Genomic DNA, 22,019 nt, shown 5'->3' on the forward strand with positions numbered 1-22,019 from the left:
ATTACCCGCAACATTACGCTTAAAAATCCAGCCACGGTAATGTGTATTCCTGGGGGCAGAGCACCCGACATAGAAGCTAATCTTAGGGAGCTGACTCGCAATAGGCCTAGTCAACAGCGTAGTTCCAACAACACTAGCTACTCGGACATAGTGATACACGTCGGCTCCAATGATGTTAGGATGAGACAATCAGAGATCACAAAGAAAAACATAGCAAGGACTTGTGATCTTGCCAGAAAGATGAGTCGGCATCGAGTATTTGTCTCTGGCCCCCTTGCCTGGGAGAGGCACTGATGAGAGGTTTAGTAGATTAGTCTCCCTTAATCGATGGATGGCTGGGTTCTGTAAAAAGCAGGGACTGTATTTTATAGATAACTGGTCCTCCTTCTGGGGCCGCCCCGACCTGCTGAGGAAGGACGGCCTTCACCCTAACCGTGAAGGCGCCTTCACTCTTTCTAGGGATATAGATTACTGTTTGAGCCACTCATGACAGGTCACTTTAGAGCAGGCCAGGGCACAGGTGATTAGACCACCTGTGAGGATGGGTTTGGAGTCTGTTAAGTTAAAGTTAACTAGTGCTAGGCTAGACTTTCAGCATACACATAGCTCCTCGTGTAGACTAGAGCGCGACAGTTTAAATAGTGCTGCAGTACACATAAACACACTTTCTACTGGGGTAGTAGACAAATCCAATCACTCCGTCCCGACCGGTCTTGCTGATGAAACGGTGCCTGTTTTAGATAACTTCACATGTGTAACAGATACTCATCATCAAATTCCCACGGTCGTTTCATCCCACCGCCCTAATAAACTTTTGAGAGGTGATATTAGGCCTAGAGAACACAATTTTACTCGCATCCCGTTTAAAAATCCTTCGATAGATACGCACCCTGATCAACCAATTACACTTAAATTCGGTTTTATGAATATTAGATCACTTCATACGAAAGCAGTTCTCGTTAATGACCTTATCACGGAACATAATCTAAACGTTTTTGGTCTTTGCGAGACCTGGTTAAAACCTAATGAACTGCTGCCACTTAACGAGGCCTCGCCTCCAAATTTTGTGAGCTCGCATGTGGCTTGTCCTCGAAAAAAGGGTGGGGGTGTCGCCCTCATCTCAAATTCTGAGCTTAGATTTAGGCCTCGCTCAATTCACGTATTTAAAACATTTGAAGTTCTCATTGTGCGATCCACTGCGTTACCGTCATTCTATCTTGTTGTTATTTACCGCCCACCCGGCTTACTCTGGCTTCCTGGATGAATTTTCAGAAGTTGTGGCTGATCTAGTGACAAATGCAGATAATATAGTTATCATGGGTGATTTCAACATCCACATGAATTCACCGTCAGAACCACTGACTTTGCCATTTCAAACTTTAATCGATACGTTTGGTTTTACGCAAGCTGTACAGGCAGCAACGCATAAGAATGGAAATACCTTAGATCTGGTATTATCCCGGGGACTAGCAACCTGAAATATAACAGTACTGCCATACACTACTGTTCTGTCTGATCATTTTTTAATAAAATTTGAAATTTTAGTTCCTTGTCAAAGACAAGAGAGCAATCAGAATTATAGCAGCCGTAATTTTAACTCCATGACTGCAACTGCGCTATCTGAGTTACTGTCGCCGGCAACCGCCATGTTTCCCGCGTACAGTGGCTCTATCGATAACCTTACAAATGAATTCAATGTGACATTATTAAAAGCCATCGACTCTGTGGCACCGCTACGTCTGAAAACTCGCCGTAGATGGCCAACTCCGCGGTTCACAGATGAAACACGTACGTTTAAACAATTATGTAGAAAGCATGAGCGCAGATGGCGTTTAACCAAACTTGAGGTTTTCCATCAGGCATGGAAGGACAGCCTCCTGAAATATAAAGATGCGCTTATTTTAGCAAAAACTCGTTATTTTTCGCAAGTCATTAATCTTAATAAAAACAATCCTAAATACTTATTTGATACAGTGGCAAAGCTAACTCTGCGCCAGCCGACCCCCGATAGCTCCTTCCACTCAGCTGACGAGTTTATGAAATTTTTTGCTCAAAAGATTGAGTCCATTAGGGACGAGATCAAGAATACCATGCCAATCGCTCCGCCGGTTACTAGCGCTGGGGATCATGCAATAACCCTCTCAAATTTTAAAAGCGTGTCCCTTGAAATGCTTACAAAATTGGTTAGTACGGCTAAACAAACAACATGTTTACTCGACCCGCTTCCAGCCAAACTACTTAAAGAATTATTTCCAATTTTAGGACCGTCCGTCTTAAATATGATCAATCTGTCTGTTTCCTCTGGGATAGTGCCAATAGCCTTTAAAACCGCTATTATTAAACCACTACTTAAGCGAGCAAATCTTGACCCGGACTGTCTCAGTAATTATAGGCCAGTTTCAAACCTCCCATTCATAGCAAAACTTCTTGAAAAAGTAGTAGCACAGCAGCTTATTGATTACATGGTCGCTAATAATTGATATGACTCTTTTCAGTTTGGTTTTAGAGCTAATCATTCTACAGAGACAGCACTTGCTAAAGTGACTAATGATCTCCTCATAGCTATGGATTCAAATACGCCGTCTGCATTGTTACTACTTGATCTTAGTGCTGCCTTTGACACTGTAGACTTCGATATTTTATTAGGGCGTCTTAAAAGTTGTGTTGGTATCTCAGGGTCAGCACTAAGCTGGTTCAATTCCTATCTATCAGGCAGGACGCACCGAGTGGTCCATGGTAATATGTCCTCTGAGCTTTATAATGTTACGTGTGGTGTCCCACAGGGATCGGTACTCGGACCGATTTTATTTAATATTTATATGATTCCGCTTGGGGACATAATACGTAAATATAATATTAGTTTTCAATGCTACGCGGATGACACCCAATTATATATGCCGTTATGGATGACAGATCCACAGGACTGCTGTAATCTCGAGGCGTGCCTTGCGGAGATTAAGCAATGGATGTCTCTCAACTTCCTTCGTCTTAACCCGGATAAAACTGAGATGTTGATAATAGGTCCTACTCGTTTATACATTTATTTAAGGAAACCACTATAACTATAGATAACCGTACTATCACTCAGAGTGATACGGTAACTAATCTCGGGGTAATATTTGACCAAACGCTCTCCTTTCAAAAACACATTAAGAATATAACCAGGATTGCGTTTTTTCACCTTCGTAATATTGCTAAGATTCGTCCTATCCTCTCGACCGGGGATGCGGAAACTATTATACATGCGTTCGTCACGTCGCGCCTGGACTACTGTAATGTATTATTCTCTGGTCTTCCTAAATCCAGTATTAAAAGTCTACAGTTAGTGCAAAATGCCGCTGCAAGGCTGCTCTCACGGTCAAGAAAATTTGATCACACCCCAATATTAGCCCAATTACATTGGCTCCCGGTCCATTTAAGATGTGACTTCAAGGTTCTTCTACTAACCTATAAAGCACTGCATGGCTTAGCGCCTTCATATCTCGTCGACCTAGTCGTTCCTTATGTTCCGTCTCGTAACCTTCGTTCGCAAAACGCTAGTCTTTTAGTTATACCGAGGGCCAAGAAAATGTCTGCAGGGTCTAGAGCAGGGATGTCAAAGTCAAACACACCGAGGGCCAAAAAAACAAATTTGCTACAAGCCGAGGGCCGGACTGGTTCAATGTTTATTAAAATATATCGGAATGATTGCACATAGCCTTTTGAACTAAGACCTAACACAGTGTACATTATTTAATGATTAAATGAATATGGCAATATTTTGTTATGGCTCTGTCAGTAACTTCAAGGGAAAACATTTTCAACAGCCAAACAGCAAAAAATTCAATTGTTTTAAAAACAAAATGTGTTTCTTAATATCAACATAAATGCATAAGTAAAAGTGCATGCATTATAAACTGAAAATGTATTATTGTGCTGCTCTATGATCTACCGATCATTGCTTTCAAATCGTAAAATAAAAAATTAATCAAATCAGTTGTATTCTTTCTCATGGCTCTTATCTGCAATTTTCCCTTGGTCCATTCAACTGAAAAATAAATATAAATAAATAAAATTCAAAAATTTACGGCACACAGACAAAACAATACTTTCTTCAAAGAAAAATCACGTCTTGCAGAAACAAATGTAAAAATGTAACCGAATTAAAAAACGGAAAATACGTTACTGCTCTGTGATGCTCACTTGTCGGAGGCTGAGCCTGATACTTAGAAGTGTCTCATCTTTTGTACAAGTTCATCAATGTTCGGGGTTAGGCTCTGAGGCTCAAAACCCGTTTTTGATCAACTCTCCTTCTGCAAAGGGCCGGGCTGATTTGGCGATCTCTTTTGCCACAATAAAGCTAGCCTTGGCAGCAGCCTCGCTTTGTGATTTAGCATACGTGAACATAGCCTGTCTGGACTTAAGGCCTCGTTTTAATTCTTCCACCTTCTGTAGCTTTTGTTCATATTCCATATTCTTGTCTTGGTCTGTGTGTTTCTTAGACGTTTGATAGTGCCTTCTTAAATTTAATTCTTTCATTACAGCCGCATTTTCTTCACACAGAAGACACACAGGTTTGCCTCTTACCTCCGTAAACATGTACTCTGCCTCCCACCTGGCCTGAAACCCCCTGTTCTCAGCGTCCACCTTACGTTTAGCCATTTTTGAGGAGGGGGGTATCAGAAAGTTGAACTCTGCTCTGACTACTGATGAATAATGAAGCCGCTTGTGCGAGCTGCAGGGACATCGCGGGCTACCGTTGCATTGTGGGAAATGTAGTGTTGGTGCGTGCAAAACACCAGCGGGCGGCTGTGGCCTACGGGCCGGTTCTAATAGTAATTCAATATCATCCAGGGGGACATAGATAATCAATTCGCGGGCCGGATCTGGCCCGCGGGCCGTAACTCTGACATATGTGGTCTAGAGCATTCTCTATTCGGGCTCCAGAGCTTTGGAATGCCCTACCAATGGATATTAGAACTACTACCTCAGTAGAAACATTTAAGACACGTTTAAAGACACATTTCTATGAGATGGCCTTTAACTAACTTATGATGGCCGATTTGGCCGGAGTTTGTTCAAAATCTAAATTTTGACCGGGGGGCCGAATCAGGAGCAGATGGATGTAGTATTTGTGTGAAGTAATGTAAACGACCTGTAAAGGTCATTGCATAAAAGGTTTTGGCCTTTTGTAGGTAGTAGAGCATGGATATTCAAAAAAAAGTTTTTTGAAAACAAATGCATTTATTAACAGCATTTAAAAAAAAAAAACATCCCTAAAAAACTGCTATCAGTGATTCTCACAAAATACGACACTGTTATTATGAATAACAGTCTCCATCACTTCAGTGCCTGCAGGTCAGATTAATGAAAGATGTATGTTTATCTTATGAGATCACATCAAACGGCAAACATTCTGACCAAATATATCATCTTGAAGAATCGGTGAAAGCATACATCCAAATAAAGTAATCAAAATGGCAACACGGTGAGGGGTATCTGAAAATCAGAGCAGAGTTTTAACTCACAAACATCTGGTAACAGAGGTGAGGAAACGGGAAACACTTCCTTAAAGTAAGCCTTAAGAACTTTACAGGTTAAGATTAGTCACAAACAGGTGGTGCATCAATGTCCTTGAGCATCCTGCATTGTTTGAAAATGAGAATGGTCGCTAGTTTCAATCCCTGCTATTTGTACAGATCATATTCAAAATCCATTTTTTTACAACAAACTTGAAAGCCTCCCCTTCATTTTCAGTGGGAACAGTGTTGTTGGTCTCCCTTTTTTTGCTAGTGTGTCATAGTCTGGAGTAAAATTTGTTGTGGCAATTCTTAGGAGAGATCCGAGGTGTTGGTCCGTTTACCTAGATCTGTGACGGTTTGATGTTGATGTTCATGTGGCTGAACGTCACGTCGCGTACGTTGAGCCAAATTGGCCACTCTTTTTAAACACTCGGCACTCAGTGTCCACCTTGCCTTTCCTTGGGCGACTCATTTTAATGGAAGGATTCCAGGGGAAGGTTTGTGGGTGGCTTTAGCGTAAAACTGTATCCAAAAGCTCGGCGCGCAAATTACAAGAATGCTGTCGTCACAGCTGTTAGGGTTTTCCAGGTTATCTTTATCGTAGGATTATGTTGGAATGTAGACTATAATGATTGTCTTGCTCTCACAACGCAGTAAAATAAAGTGGTTGCTTCCTCTGTCTGATTGACCAGCTGCAGAGGAAGCAATCAAAGTTGTTCTGTTTCCCACAACATCGCAAAACACCCCCTGCTCTGATCTTATCAGAGGCCGGGGGTTCACCAAACCTGTCCACTCTCACCCCCACTCTGTTCCTCCTAATAAATATGCCCTTGCAGGAAGGAAACTTTCAGATTTCATTCCTTGAGCGAGTGAACTCTCCACCTGCAGGTGTCTAAAAGGACTTGCTTGTCTCCCGTGTGGTTCTTGCAAAATAAGTTGGAGTGAGCAAATCTCTAACAACAGCCCACGCTCTAAATTCGGCACTGATACAAATAGAGCGCGAGTGCGCCATTTCCGTACTACGCGAGTACGTACACGCACTTGTGAGTGTGCACCGAGCTTTCTGACACGGCTTCCGGTAGTGAATGCGCAGGCGGGTGGTTCCCCATCTACTGGGGAAACGCAGTCATTGCAGACAAAATGACAGAAAAAAAATGTATAATAATACAATTTATTTAGGGTTGGCGGGCCGGATTAAACGGTCCCGTGGGCCGGATGTGGCCCGCGGGCCGTAGTTTACCCATACCTGGGTTATAACAATACATCTAATACGTTACCTATGTGTTGCTAAATGCTAAGGCTAATGTAATCCTCATTGCTAGCCTTAAGAGCTTAGCGTTTACAGATACCGTATTTTCCAGACTACAAGTTGCAGTTTTTCTCATAGTTTGTTATACTCAGGAGCGACTTATATGTGAAATTATAAACACATTATTACTTGATCATTAACACATTACTTACTTACTAGTAGTATATCACTTCACAAATTATTTTCAGACTAAACCGCATGAAGGCGCTCTAGGCCTGTGGAATAATTGGATCTGCAACTGACGAGTCCGAATCCATCAACTGACTTTCTAAGTCAGCGGAGTTTTTTATAAGTGACATAGATGACGAAGATTTCGATGGACTTAATCATTTGGAGTAACACGGATGGTTTGATAAACTTGTTATTTATGTTACAGTTATTTGATATATAATTTATATGTAGTTATATAGGCCTGTGGAATAATTGGAACCGCAACTGATGATGAGTCTGACGTCAGCGCCGCATGTACTTCCAGAGTCAGCAGTGGCGTTGTTTACACAGAGGACAAAGATTTCGATGGATTTAATGATTTGGAGTGACACGGATGGTTTGACAAACTTGTTATTTATGTTATAGTTATTTGAATAACTGTTAATATGTTGCGTCAGGCACATTTTCAGTTCCTCGTTTGTATTTATGTAACGTTAGCATACCGTATCGTTTAGCCTGCAGTTGCCTAGTCATGTCTGTTCTTGGTGTTGTATTTTGTCAAATAAAGTTCCCCTAAAAATGTACTTGTACTCCGGTGCGACTTATATGTATTTATTTTCTTCTTTATTATGCATTTTATGGCTGGTGCGACTTGTACTCCGGTGCGACTTATACTCCGGAAAATGCAGTATATGCAAGTAGCTCACTAACATTAATATTAATACTATTAACAGTTCACTCATCAAAGTAACTGTCCATCTTCATAAGAAATTGAATCACCACAATGTGAGTCTTTTTTATGCAGTATGCTCTACACTGCTGTCTTGCTGCCAAGAACGGTTTTGCCGGCTATAAATTGCATTCTTTCTAAGAATTATTAGTAACAGCTCCGAATCTGTCAAGCTCCACGTTGCTGGCGGTTAGCCATGATACTGTTTTTCCAGTTGAAACACGGCTAGCCCACAATATTGCTTTCGTGCCTGTGCATCAATAACAGTTTTGACAGGACAACAAAGCATCAAAACTACGACAATTATTAATTAATTGTTGGGACCGTCGACTTTATCGTGAGTAGTCGACATTACCTGACCTGTCGACTCGAATTGGCAGCCAGCCTGAGTACCGTATCTTCTGCACTATAAGGCGCACTTAAAACCCTTTAATTTATTCAAAAAAACCACAGCGCGCCTTATATATGGATCAATTGGTGGATTTGTTGATCCATCGTGGTTGTACACAACGCTCTACCAAAATGTTTCAGTACGACGAGTAAATTACAAGGTCGCATTGCTTTCAGCATTACGGCAACCGTGGTCAGGGGCGTCATTGAAGTAATAGCAGTAAACACTCATACTGTGCTTACTCCTAGTCCAACACCACTTGTGTGAATAAAGACGCCATGCATGCCACTATCTGCCAATAGATTGTGGACGCCTGGGCTGATATATTAGTCGTTGCGACTGTGGTCCGAGCTTTTGCAAAGGCAGGAATAATAACTGAACCGCCTGTGAATAGCAGCGACGCTGACGGACAATGACGAGAGGGAGCCGGGGCATAATGAATGCCGCACTCGCCCAACTGTTCAATTCGGACACGGAAGAGGAAGAATTCGATGGATTTGTGGACGGGGATATGTAAATATGTACATTAACATTTGAACAACGTCGTGTTATTGTGCAATGTTTGTAGTGTATATCATTCAACTGTTAAAAAAGAAACTCTTCAATTCGGAAACGGAAGAAGAAGAATTTGGCAGATTTGTGGACAGGGATATGTAAATATGCACATTAACGTTTGAACAACGTCGTGTTGTGCAATGTTTGTACTGCATATTTGTATTGTATATAAAATTTGCCGTATATTAAGTTTTAGGGATTTGTGGACAGGGATATGTAAATATGCACATTATTGTTTGAACAACGTTGTGTTACTGTGCAATTTTTGTATTGTATGTCGTATTGTATATAGAGTTTGACGTATATAAAGTTTGACTGAATATCTCGTTGACTGGTTTGACATTCCCTTTAGCACAGCTCCATCTAGTGCAGGGGTCCCCAACCCCCGGTCCGCGGGTCACTTGGTACCGGGCCGCCAAGCCACACAGAAATGTTATTTATTTTTATTTAATTTTTTTAATCGCTGGTCAATTAATTAAGGTCAAGACGCTTGTCCCGGTCACGTGACAAGTTTCCTCAGTCGAGCCCGCAAAGCTTACAAAAATGAGTAAAAATTTATTTTGAAAAACATTAAAAAAAATGGCGATTCTCTCCCAATTATATCCGTCGGTTCAGGTCAACACGCTCGTCTCGGTCACGTGACATGTCACCTCAGTCCAGCCCGGGAAGCAAGCAAATATGAGCAAGAAACAGAGATGTTTGGAAAGCTTCTTCGGAAAGGGAAAACAGCCCAATGAGGAGACGGAAAAAGAAGAGGCTACGACGTCTAAGAAAAGGAAAGCTGCATTTAAAAGACAATTTCTGTAGTCCTACTTAAAATACGGATTTATCGCCACAGGTGACTGTGACGCGCCAAGCCCACTCTGCATAATATGTGGCGACAGGCTAGCTAACGAGGTAATGAAGCCTTCGAAACTGGTTGGGGACCACTGATCTAGTGGATGCATAACGAAACCCCAGTCAACCCCAGTTTGACACAGTAGCTTCTATTCTATGCGCCTTTTAATCCGGAGCGCCCTATATATGAAAATATTTCTAAAACAAAACATTCAATGAGGGTGCACTTTATAACCCAGTGCACCTTATAGTGCAGAAAACACTGTATGTACTGTACTCTAACAGTGTATTCAAACCTGACTGTTTGGTCCACTTTAAAAGGACCAGGGTTTGATTCTAATGCTGGTCCGGAACTTTTGTGCAGGTGTGAATACACGCAAACGAATCCTGGTGAGGATTAAAGAACCGTACCGAGACCCACTTTTTAAGGTGATCCTGGTTCACTTTTAAACGGACTCTGGTACGGTTCGCTTCAGGTATCAATACAAAGAGCGTAGATTTGAACCAACAGCATAAAATATGCAGAAAATTAAATACCGTATTTTCCAGACTATAAGGTGCACCTGAAAACCTCAAATTTTCTCAAAAGCCGACAGTGCGCCTTATAGTCCAGTGCGCCTTATATATGGACCAAATTCCGGCCCGGCCCGCGTCTAAATTTAAACTGGCCCGAAGTATTGTGTCATAAAATCAATCTTAAGTGGCCCGCTGAAGACTATGAATTATGAATCAAAAAGACTATGGATCATTATTTTGTGATTATAAAATAATTTGTTGCATCTGAAGTTGAAATAAAAAAGGATAAAATGGAGAATGATTTGATTTGGATTAAAAATCTGACATGATGCAACCTGGCCTGTTAACTGCAGTCACAAACACCAATATCACCCTTCTTATTCATACAACAACAACAATAAAACAAACTTAATACATCTAATAAGAAATTCATTCAACTTTCATAAAATTGTTAATTTGTTATTATTTTAATCTTTAACTTTTCTTGTAGTGCAATTGACAACAGATTCCCATTTGCAATATCAACCTATCTGCAAAGGATATAGTAAGGATATAGTTACATATTTACAAGTTCATTCACAATGGTAATGGTTCGTGGAATGTCGGTGCGAATGGTCGGCCCCTATAGAGGACTGTCTCAAAAAATTAATGCATTAATAGTCCGGTGCGCCTTATATGTGGACAAAGTTTTAAAATGGGCCATTTACTGAAGGTGCGCCTTATAGTCCGGTGCGCCTTATAGTCCAGAAAATATGGTATAATGATAAAAAGGTAATGCATACACACCTGAGGCATCTCCAACTTCAAAGTCACTGTCATCTGAGCTATTATAATCCAGGGCATCAAGAAGAGAAGCAGCCAGCGGTTTCACCTGACGACGCTGTGAACCACGTTCCACTAACATGAAATAGTTGCAGAAAACACAGTTAGCTTTCCACCCTTTTACAATTGCAAGTTTACAATAAATGCATTGATACAAAACAAACAAAACCTGTCCCTTTAAATCAATAAACAATTAACATCGAGCAAACCTTTTTTAAAGAAAAAACATTGCGCTCAGTTACAAAAGAAAGCACAACTTCAATTGGTTAACATGGAATAGTGATCATAAATATGGTTTAAAGTGAAAGGTAACAACCTATTGATTGATTGAACGGTTCTTTTGACCTCTTTCAAAAACTTTTCATCCATCACCCTAAATAAAACTCAATGATTGCAATTTTGCACGCAAAACTAAAAACTAAGATCCACTCTTTCCCTTTTTCTCTCTGTCCTCTGTCCCCTGCTTATTCGCTCTGAGCCTTGGATCCTTTTGAGGTTTCTATCCGAGAGTTACTTTTTCTTTGACACTGTCACCAAGTTTCTTTAAGTCATTGGTGCCAAACTCAAGGCCCTCAAAGACAAACTTTGTATCATTACTAAAATTACAAATTGTCTTTACTTTTAAAATAATTTAGATATTGCTTGCAATTTTTATTACCATATTTCTTTTTAAAATATTTGATTTTTTTTTACTAGTCTCTGATTTCAAAACGTGTTAGTGATCAGTTTGTTTTGTAGCCTACACCATATATAGAAGACGTTGACAATCATAACGGCCCTCCGAGGGAAACTATAATTATGATGCGGCGCGTTACAAAAAATTAGTTTGACACCCCTGCTTTAAGTGGACATATAATACAAACACAAAGTTACGCCCGTGGAAGGCCAGATCAACAAACAATTTGGATGACAATTCTCATTGGTGTAGTATCACCACGTCCATTGCCAGATTTATTTGAATCTAACAACACTAACAATCTAACACAGCTCAGTGGCCTAGTAGTAGAGTGTCCGCCCTGAGACTGGAAGGTTGTGGGTCATACCAAAGACTATAAAAATGGGACCCATTGCCTCCCTGCTTGGCACTCAGCATTAAGGGTTGGAATTGGGGGGTTCGATCACCAAATGATTCCCGAGCGCGGCACTGCTGCTGCTCACTGCTCCCCTCTCCCCCAGGGGATGGATCAAAATCACATGGGGATGGGTTAAATGCAGAGGACAAATTTCACCACACCCAGATGTGTGTGTGACGATGATCATTGGGACTTTAACTTTAACTTTAACTGGAACGAGACGTGAACTACGCAGTCGTACTTCACAGTATTGTATGGTGATGCTAGAGCAAAAGTAAACGAAGTGAAGCTAAATGCGTGTAAAGTAAGTTGCTACTGACGTTTCAGAATCAGAAAGCAATACGGCGTTCTTGTCCACAAAAATATTAATTTTCACGCACTTTAATATGTCCAGCTGTACGATGAATGTTGTTAATGCACTTTAACCTATTTAACCTGGGAGCATGTTGCTGCGTTTCACCTAGAGCGCTGTTGCACATTTCTATCTTTAAAGCCGGTTAAGCGGATGCGTCTTTTTGATTTTCTTTACCTAAATCTCGATCTTGCAGCCAATGAAATGCATCAGAATAAACATGCGAGGGTGTCGTTGGATCGTAGGATTTCGGGATATTGTTTTTAAGCTTGGAAGATGTGCGAACTTCAAAATAAGGAAGTTACATTATTGACAATGCACTTGAGGACTTCAAACCAGGCGAACCATTAGATTGGGTTTTGTGGCTAAAAGATCTGTTTGTCGACAATGGGAAGATGATTTTGAAGGCTTCGAATCAGAATGGAGAGCTAATTCTAATCTTTAAGCCTGTTTCAAACACATCCATCCCCAGGTACAAAGGTAGTACCGTATTTTTCGGACTAAAATTCGCTCCGGAATATAGGTCGCATTAGCCATAAAATGCACAATAACGTGAAAAAAAACATATATAAGTCGCTCCGGAGTATAAGTCGCATTTTGGGGGAAATTTATTCGACAAAATCTAACACGTCTTTTGCGTGCCCCTATGATCCTAGGAGCCATGTTGTCGGGGGCTTCATGCCCCTGGTAGGGTCACCCATGGCAAACGGGTCCTAGGTGAGGGGTCAGACAAAGCACGGCTCACCCAAGCCCCTTATGATGAGTGATATAAATGGACTTAGTTTTCCCTCGCCCGGACGCGGGTCACCGGGGCCTCCCTCTGGAGCCAGGCCTGGAGGCGGGGCTCGAAAGCGAGCGTCTGGTGGCCGGGCCTTCGCCCATGGGGCCCGGCCGGGCATAGCCCGAAATGGAAACGTGGGTCCCCCTTCCCATGGGCTCACCACCTGTGGGAGGGGCCGAAGGGGTCGGGTGCAATGTGAGCTGGGCGGCAGCCAAAGGCAGGGACCTTGGCGGTCTGATCCCCGGCTGCAGAAGCTGGCTCTTGGGACATGGAATGTCACCTCTCTGGCTGGAAAGGAGCCCGAGCTGGTGTGCGAGGCAGAAAGATTCCGACTAGATATAGTCGGACTAGCCTCCACACACAGTTTGGGTTCCGGTACAAGCCCTCTCGAGAGGGGCTGGACTCTCTTCCACTCTGGAGTTGCCCACGGTGAGAGGCGTCGAGCAGGTGTGGGTATACTTATTGCCCCCCGGCTGGGCGCCTGCACATTGGGGTTCACCCCGGTGAACGAGAGGGTAGCCTCCCTCCGCCTTCGGGTGGGGGGACGGGTCCTGACTGTTGTTTGTGTCTATGCACCAAACAGCAGCTCAGAGTACCCACCCTTCTTGGGGTCCCTGGAGGAAGTGCTGGAGAGCGCTCCTTCTGGGGACTCTATCGTTCTACTGGGTGACTTCAATGCTCACGTGGGCAATGACAGTGAGACCTGGAAGGGCGTGATTGGGAGGAACGGCCCCCCTGATCTGAACCCGAGCGGTGTTCTATTGTTGGACTTCTGTGCTCGACACGGATTTTCAATAATGAACACCATGTTCAAACATAAGGGTGTCCATGTGTGCACTTGGCACCAGGACACCCTAGGCCGCAGTTCGATGATCGACTTTGTAGTCGTGTCATCGGATTTGCGGCCGCATGTTTTGGACACTCGGGTGAAGAGAGGGGCGGAGCTGTCAACTGATCACCACCTGGTGGTGGGTTGGCTCCGATGGTGGGGGAAGATGCCGGTCCGACCTGGCAGACCCAAACGCTCTGTGAGGGTCTGCTGGGAACGTCTGGCAGAATCTCCTGTCAGGAAGAGCTTCAACTCCCACCTCCGGCAGAGCTTTTCCCACGTCCCGGGGGAGGCGGGGGACATTGAGTCTGAGTGGACCATGTTCCGCGCCTCCATTGTTGACCGGAGCTGTGGCCGTAAGGTCGTTGGTGCCTGTCGTGGCGGCAACCCCCGAACCCGCTGGTGGACACCGGCGGTAAGGGATGCCGTCAAGCTGAAGAAGGAGTCCTATCGGGCCGTTTTGGCCTGCGGGACTCCGGAGGCAGCTGACAGGTACCGGATGGCCAAGCGGAACGCGGCTTCGGCGGTTGCTGAGGCAAAAACCCGGGCGTGGGAGGAGTTCGGTGAGGCCATGGAGAATGACTTTCGGACGGCTTCGAGGAAATTCTGGTCCACCATCCGGCGTCTCAGGAGGGGGAAGCAGTGCAACGTCAACACTGTTTACAGTGGGGATGGCGTGCTGCTGACCTCGACTCGGGACGTCGTGAGTCGGTGGGGAGAATACTTCGAAGACCTCCTCAATTCCACCTACACGCCTTCCATTGAGGAAGCAGGGCCTAGAGACTCTGAGGCGGATTCTCCAATCTCTGGGGTCGAAGTCACTGAGGTAGTTAAAAAACTCCTCGGTGGCAAGGCCCCGGGGGTGGATGAGATCCGCCCAGAGTTCTTAAAGGCTCTGGATGTTGTGGGGCTGTCATGGCTGACACGCCTCTACAACGTTGCGTGGACATCGGGGACAGTGCCTCTGGATTGGCAGACTGGGGTGGTGGTTCCCCTCTTTAAGAAGGGGGACCGGAGGGTGTGTTCCAATTACAGGGGAATCACACTCCTCAGCCTCCCTGGTAAGGTCTATTCAGGGGTGCTGGAGAGGAGGGTCCGTCGGGAGGTCGAACCTCGGATTCAGGAGGAGCAGTGTGGCTTTCGTCCTGGCCGTGGAACAGTGGACCAGCTCTACACCCTCGGCAGGATCCTCGAGGGTGCATGGGAGTTTGCCCAACCAGTCCACATGTGTTTTGTGGACTTGGAGAAGGCGTTCGACCGTGTCCCTCGGGAGGTTCTGTGGAGGGTGCTTCGGGAGTACGGGGTGCCGAGCCAACTGATAAGGGCGGTTCGGTCCCTGTATCACCGATGCCAGAGTCTGGTCCGCATTTCCGGCAGTAAGTCGGATTCGTTCCCAGTGAGGGTTGGACTCCGCCAAGGCTGCCCTTTGTCACCGATTCTGTTCATAATTTTTATGGACAGAATTTCTAGGCGCAGCCGAGGCGTTGAGGGGGTCCGGTTTGGGGACCTCAGCATCGCGTCTCTGCTTTTTGCAGATGACGTGGTGCTGTTGGCTTCTTCAGGCCGTGATCTCCAGCTCTCGCTGGAACGGTTCGCAGCCGAGTGTGAAGCGGTCGGGATGAGGGTCAGCACCTCCAAATCCGAGTCCATGGTCCTCGATCGGAAAAGGGTGGAATGCCCTCTCCGGATCGGGGATGAGATCCTGCCCCAAGTGGAGGAGTTCAAGTATCTTGGAGTCTTGTTCACGAGTGAGGGGAGGATGGAGCGTGAGATCGACAGGCGGATCGGTGCAGCGTCGGCAGTAATGCGGACCCTGTACCGGTCCGTTGTGGTGAAGAGAGAGCTGAGCCAAAAGGCAAAGCTCTCAATTTACCGGTCGATTTACGCTCCTACCCTCACCTATGGTCACGAGCTATGGGTCGTGACCGAAAGAACGAGATCTCGGATACAAGCGGCCGAAATGAGTTTTCTCCGCAGGATGTCCGGGCTCTCCCTTAGAGATAGGGTGAGAAGCTCGGTCATCCGGGAGAGACTCGGAGTAGAGTCGCTACTCCTCCACGTTGAGGAGCCAGATGAGGTGGCTCGGGCATCTTATCAGGATGCCTCCTGGACGCCTCCCTGGGGAGGTGTTCCGGGCATGTCCCACCGGTAGGAGACCCCGGGGACGACCCAGGACGCGCTGGAGAGACTATGTCTCTCAGCTGGCCTGGGAACGCCTTGGGATCCCCCGGGATGAGCTGGATGAAGTGGCTGGGGAGAGGGAAGTCTGGGAGTCCCTCCTGAAGCTGTTGCCCCCGCGACCCGACCCCGGATAAGCGGAAGAAGATGGATGGATGGATGGATGAAAATCTAACACCATGAACAGACATGAACGAGCAACAACAGGCTAAACGATAGGTATGCTGACGTGACATAAACACAAACGAAGAGCTGAGAACGGGCCTGACGTAACATTCAGAGTTATTCAAAAAAACTATTACATAAATAACACATTTATAAAACCATCTGTGTCACTCCAATTCATTAAATCCATCGATCGTCCTTTGTCAACAATGGGTGCGCACCGCTGACGGCGCTTGCACTTCAAAATATTCCACAGGCCCATATAACGATATATAAATTATATATCAAATAACTATTATATAAGCAATAATATTATCAAACCATCTGTGTCACTCTAAATCATTAAATCCATTGATCAAATGCCTCATCCTTTGTCAACAACGCCTCGCGTGCGCCCTGACGTCAGCCTCGTCGTTATTCCACAGATCTAGTATATAACTATATTATAGCGTTAACAAAGTACAAGGAAAGACGTGGGTTTGGTAAAGGGCTCTTTATTTAACAAAACAAGAGTTCAATGAGCCAACAACTACTGAACTGTAACGATATAAACATATACAAGTTGCTACACAAAATAAAATATATCAAATAACTATAACATAAATAGTTAACTGCCACACGGCCCCAAGCACCAGCGTGGACTTCCAGGCGTGTGGCGGTGTGGACTTCCATCCCCGGAGGTGGCACTTCCAGCCACGGAAGTGGAAGAGAGCTCCATCGAATAGGACCGGGCGTGCGTAAAAGCCATGTCCGAGCCCCATCCACCGTCCCCGGACAGCCACCCAGCTGAGCACCGGTGTTGTGCGTAAAAGCCATAATAGTTTTTCAAACCTTCTGTGTCACTCCAAATCATTAAATCCTTCAAACTCTTCGTCCTCTGTGTCACTTACAAACAAAGCCGCTAATGATGCCGGTAGTACGTGGGGCCCTTCGTCATCTTCGTCATCCCGTGATCAATATTTGTCCTTTTTGTAAACAATCGCCGCACCGCGCCGCGCTGCGCTGCTGACGTCACTTGAAATTCAAATTACAGTAATCCCTTGCTACATTCACATATAAATCGCTCCTCAGTATAAGTCGCCCCCCCCACCCAAACTATGAAAAAAAAATGCGACTTATAGACCGAAAATTACGGTAAATCTTGCACCCGTGGATTGCAAGACAACTGAAGAACTCTGGGCACACCTCATAATTAAAATGCACATTTACAATCACAAAACAACTTCAGAATGCGTTTTAAAAGGCAAGGCAAGTTTATTTGTATGGCACATTTCAGCAACAAGGCAATCCAAAGAGCTTCACACAAAACATGAAAGGCATCAAAGAAATGAAAACATTAAAAGCCACAGGGGACAGTTAGAAAAACATTAAAAAACATTAAAGAATTGATGAAAATTAAAATCAATAAAAATCCAAATAAAACAGGAACGGAGTTACAGTGTAGTGTAAATTAAAATAAAATCAGCAATAGGCAGCAGCAAAAATTAAAGTCCAGCTCTGACTTAAAAACATTGAGAGTTGCAGCAGAGCTGCATGTCTCTGGGAGTTTGTTCCAGATATTTGGAGAATAGAAGCTGAACGCTGCTTCTTCCTGTTTAGTTCTAACTCTGGGAACAGAGAGCAGACCTGTGCCAGACGATCTGAGAGGTCTGGATGGTTCATTAGGGATCAGCAGGTCAGAAATATACTTAGGCTTTATAGTTTAGACTATTCAGAGCTTTATAAACCAATAAAAGTATTTTAAAGTTAATTTGTTGACAGACAGGAAGCCAGTGTAAGGACCTCAGAACTGGAGTGATATGATCTATTTTTTTGGTTTTAGTGAGAACTCGAGCGGCAGCATTTTGAATATGCAGCTGTCTGATTGACTTTTTAGAAAGGCCCGTAAAAACCTTATTACAATAGTCAAGTCTACTGAAAACAAAAGTATGGAAAAGCTTTTCCAAATCTTGCTGAGACATAAGGCCTTTAATCGTTGATATGTTCTTCAGGTGGTAGTAGGCTGATTTTGTAATGGTTTTAATGTGACTATTGCAATTCAGGTCTGAGTCCATAACTACACCAAGACTTTTACCTTGGTTTGTGGGCTTTAACATCACTGATTGAAGCTGAGCGCTGACTTTTAATCGTTCCTCTTTGAGTCCAAAACCAATTACTTCAGTTTTATCTTTGATTAATTGGAGAATATTCTGACACATCCGGTCATTGATTTGTTCAATGCATTTACTCGGTGTTTGTATGAGATTATAATTTCCTGGTGATATGGTGATATAAATTTGCGTGTCAAAGCATGTTTTGCCAGGCATTTTGGACCAAAATGAGTTAAAAACTGCACAATGTTTACATTTATAAGACACCAATGCGGTACTACGTAAAATTAAGTTTCTACTCAGTTCAGTATCAGAAATCGGTGAACTGTACTGGTGTACATAAAACATGAAATGAATGTTCATGACATGAACTTTAATTTTTTCAGCTGTACAGGGCTTACATTCACAAGTTTGAGTTGTATATCGTGATATATCATTGTTTACATTTCCGACAATATAGCATGAATATTACAGATCTCATGTATCATGGGCCACATATTGTCACAATATTGAGTCGCGAGTTTCCCGTATCTTACGACCCTCAGTGGAGTTGCGTTAACAGATTCCTTGTAAACAAAAAGTCGGTTCCGGTGAGATCACATCATCTGATACAAGTCACTGGGCATGGTAGATCGGTTACCGATTATAATTTTGCAGACTTCAATGTGTGACGTTACCGAAACTACTCGAAGAACTCGAAGTTGGTCGCTTCCCGCTTGGGGGGAGAGGCGAGGTTCTTGACGGGGCACAGCTTCAACACATGATGGACAGGAGCTGGGTGTGGGGTACACACAGGCTCTCAGCAACATCATGTTGATCAATTGATGACAGTCACTCTTTGAAATCACGTTGGAAAAACGATGAGGAAGTCGGCCGCTTGTAGCTTACATGGCTTTTGCTTCACCTCGTTTGATGAGTCAAATGAAAAGGGAGCAGAGCAGCAATGGTTGCACGCATACTCTCAGCGTGTTTCTTATAGGGCAACTGATTTAAAAAATGTGTCATCCAGTGTCGGCTGCCTCTTTCCACAATTTTTTAATCGCACTGATCACTAAAATCCTTAAGATGCATACTAGTACTGTATATAAGTTATGACCTGTTCACTATATTAGTTATGGCCTGGTAACTAAACTCCACCAATCTATTTCGTGCATCTGATGCGAATACTTAACATACGATGACCAGACGTCCTCATATTCCCGGACACGTCCTACTTTTGAGCCCTAAAAAAATATCCGGGGGTAATTTCAAAATCGTCCGGGATTTTGTTGGACTGCCCCAAATATAATACATGTACAGTACATTGTCAATAGAATTGCCACTCCGTTCCATTTCACTCAATTCCAGGTTTTTCTGAATAGTTCGCAAATAAGTCACGCCCTTCTCCTCAAATGTAGTCACTTTGCTACGAGGTAGGGTGGGCTGGCCAGTCTACACCGAGTGCTTACAAGCAATGCCGAAACGAAAACGCACGTTCACGGAGTAGTTGAATAAAAAAAATGTCCGTGCTTTCGCCAGGGTCGTGATCCTTATGAAGCTGAGTGCTTGACATGCAAGGCAGGCACTTGCGTGTCTGTCGCAAATAAAGGTGCCAACGCAACCCGCAAGAGGAGGACTGAAGAGGAGCCCTTTTTTTTTTCTCCAAATGCACCGTGGCCGTATTCCTTTTGTCTTTTTTTACTTAGTGTACCACTATAAAACTAAACAGGTGTATACATGTTTTTGTTCGTGTACATATATTTTTGTTATTGTATAGATGTTGCTTTGTGTTATTTGGGCCAATAAATGCAATTGTTATACAGACACACATTAGCCTTCTTTCTTCCCACAGAGCTGGTAGCTTAGCATTACTGTGCACAGTCGACCAACCAAGACAATCCATTACGATTTGTACTATTACTATTGTTATTCCTGCAATATTGTCAATCACATTGATGAACCGCTCATGCTATGTAAGATAATCGCAACATAGTCAGCATTAGCAACTGTTTCACGGTTTGGTAGTTTATGAAAGATGACTAAACATTGAGCACAGTACACGTGTGTATATGTATGATTATCGATGGGTTCATCAATGACCCATGCTATGTAAGCTAATGGCAACATATCCAGCATTAGCAACTGTCGTTGATGGTTTGGTAGTTTACGAGAGATGAATCAACACTGAGCACAGTACGTGTGTATATGTAAGATTATCGATGGACAATGTAAGGGTGGAGCAATGCTGCTTCAATGAATACCTATAGCAAGGCGACCAGTTCCAATTCTGAGTTCTTAGCCGGCTAGTTGCTAATTCAAACAAATACAGTTGAAGAAAGCTAATCATGTCTTTAAAATAGTAGCATGCAGGCAAGTAATTGCATACAAATTATCGTAGTGTGCAAAAACTGATTACTTACTTCGTGCTGCTGTTCGTTCGTTTTTCTACATGAACGAGGGTATCCCTTTTAACAGTAAGCGTATACAATGGAAAACAGAAGTGACGTCGTTGAAGCGGCCGGTTACTGTTGCCATAGGGACTGACAAGACAACTCAGAGGTAGTTCTCACCAAGATAAACAAAATTATAAATATGAAAATGGTAAATCAAAGAAATGTTGATATTTTGAAATGGGATGTTGTGTAACATAAAAAGGTATACAATAAATAAATGGCCCCTTTTAAAGTATGTAAACGGCGTCATTTGGGGGGCGTGGCTCTCCTCGAGGCAAAAAGATTCACCGTGCTCACTTGATAAGTTTTCAGGTTTCAACATAGTGTTTGTGTGGGTGAAGAAAATGGGGTCCAAAAAAGTCCTGCCTAGCTACAATAACAGATATGCTCACACCTCAGTGAATAAAGTACATACGCAGACTATGAGATTATATTCACACATTAAATCAATAAAAGAAACATTTTAAGCATATAATTATACCTACAACCTAAATCAATAAAGAACACATAACTAGACATTTTTTGATATGTGACGCACTAAGTAGTAAGGAGAAATGTTTTATAACTTTATGATCTGATATGCATTTTTGTGCACTTTAAAATAAAATTATTTTTGGTATATTTCCTGAATAGCTTAATGACCCAAAATGAACTGTTCAATGCATGCCCGATTTAACTGCCAAATTATATTATCCATCCATCCATCCATTTTCTGAACCGCTTAGTCCCCACGGGGGTCGCGGGCGTGCTGGAGCCTATCCCAGCCGTCATCGGGCAGTAGGCGGGGAACACCCTGAACCGGTAGCCAGCCAATCGCAGGGCACACAGAGACAAACTACCATTCGCACTCGCACTCACACCTAGGGACAATTTGGAGTAATCAATCAGCCTACCAAGCATGTTTTTGGGATGTGGGAGGAAACCGGACTGCCCGGAGAAAACCCACGCGGGCTCGGGGAGAACATGCAAACTCCGCACAGGGAGGGCCGGAGGTGGAATCGAACCCGCACCCTCCTAACTGTGAGGCGGACGTGCCACCGAGCCGCCCAAATTATATTATTTGTCATCCAATTTGTTTGATTTACTATTAGTCAAGCTAAATTTGCCCAATTGATTCTCTGATCGTTTGTATGCATATTTCATTTTCAGAATTTCTTTTCCTACTTGAGATCGATTGCACCTAAATTTGTTGCACTGGGGACTCGTTTGGGTATGGCACTTCTTGTTTAGAGACGTCCATTCTGTCACCGTTTGTTTGATGCAGACCACAAGTGCAGTTGACATCGCCAAGACAGCAAACAATTGAGC

At 43.6% G+C, this 22,019-nt stretch overlaps 1 protein-coding gene across 15 annotated transcripts in view; it reads right to left on the minus strand.

Moving 5' to 3' along the window:
• phf14 (PHD finger protein 14) overlaps positions 1-20,810 on the minus strand; it is a 260,453-nt gene extending 239,643 nt beyond the window's left edge. For 14 of the 15 annotated variants that reach the window (XR_007486408.2, XM_049743153.1, XM_049743155.2 and 11 more), the window contains exons 1-2: positions 20,679-20,809; positions 10,776-10,886 (exon numbers count right to left, since the gene is read on the minus strand). Coding sequence is in view for 14 of the 15 variants with exons in the window: in XM_049743153.1 (XP_049599110.1) it covers positions 10,776-10,886; position 20,679 (112 nt within the window). In the remaining variant the exon portion in view is untranslated. Of the gene's footprint in view, positions 1-10,775; positions 10,887-20,678 lie in introns of all 15 variants that reach the window. The other variant, XM_049743152.2, reaches the window with a different exon arrangement.
• Between the last annotated feature and the right edge of the window lie 1,209 nt (positions 20,811-22,019).

The sequence above is a fragment of the Syngnathus scovelli genome, chromosome 15 (genome assembly GCF_024217435.2).
Source record: "Syngnathus scovelli strain Florida chromosome 15, RoL_Ssco_1.2, whole genome shotgun sequence".
Lineage (NCBI taxonomy): Eukaryota > Metazoa > Chordata > Actinopteri > Syngnathiformes > Syngnathidae > Syngnathus > Syngnathus scovelli.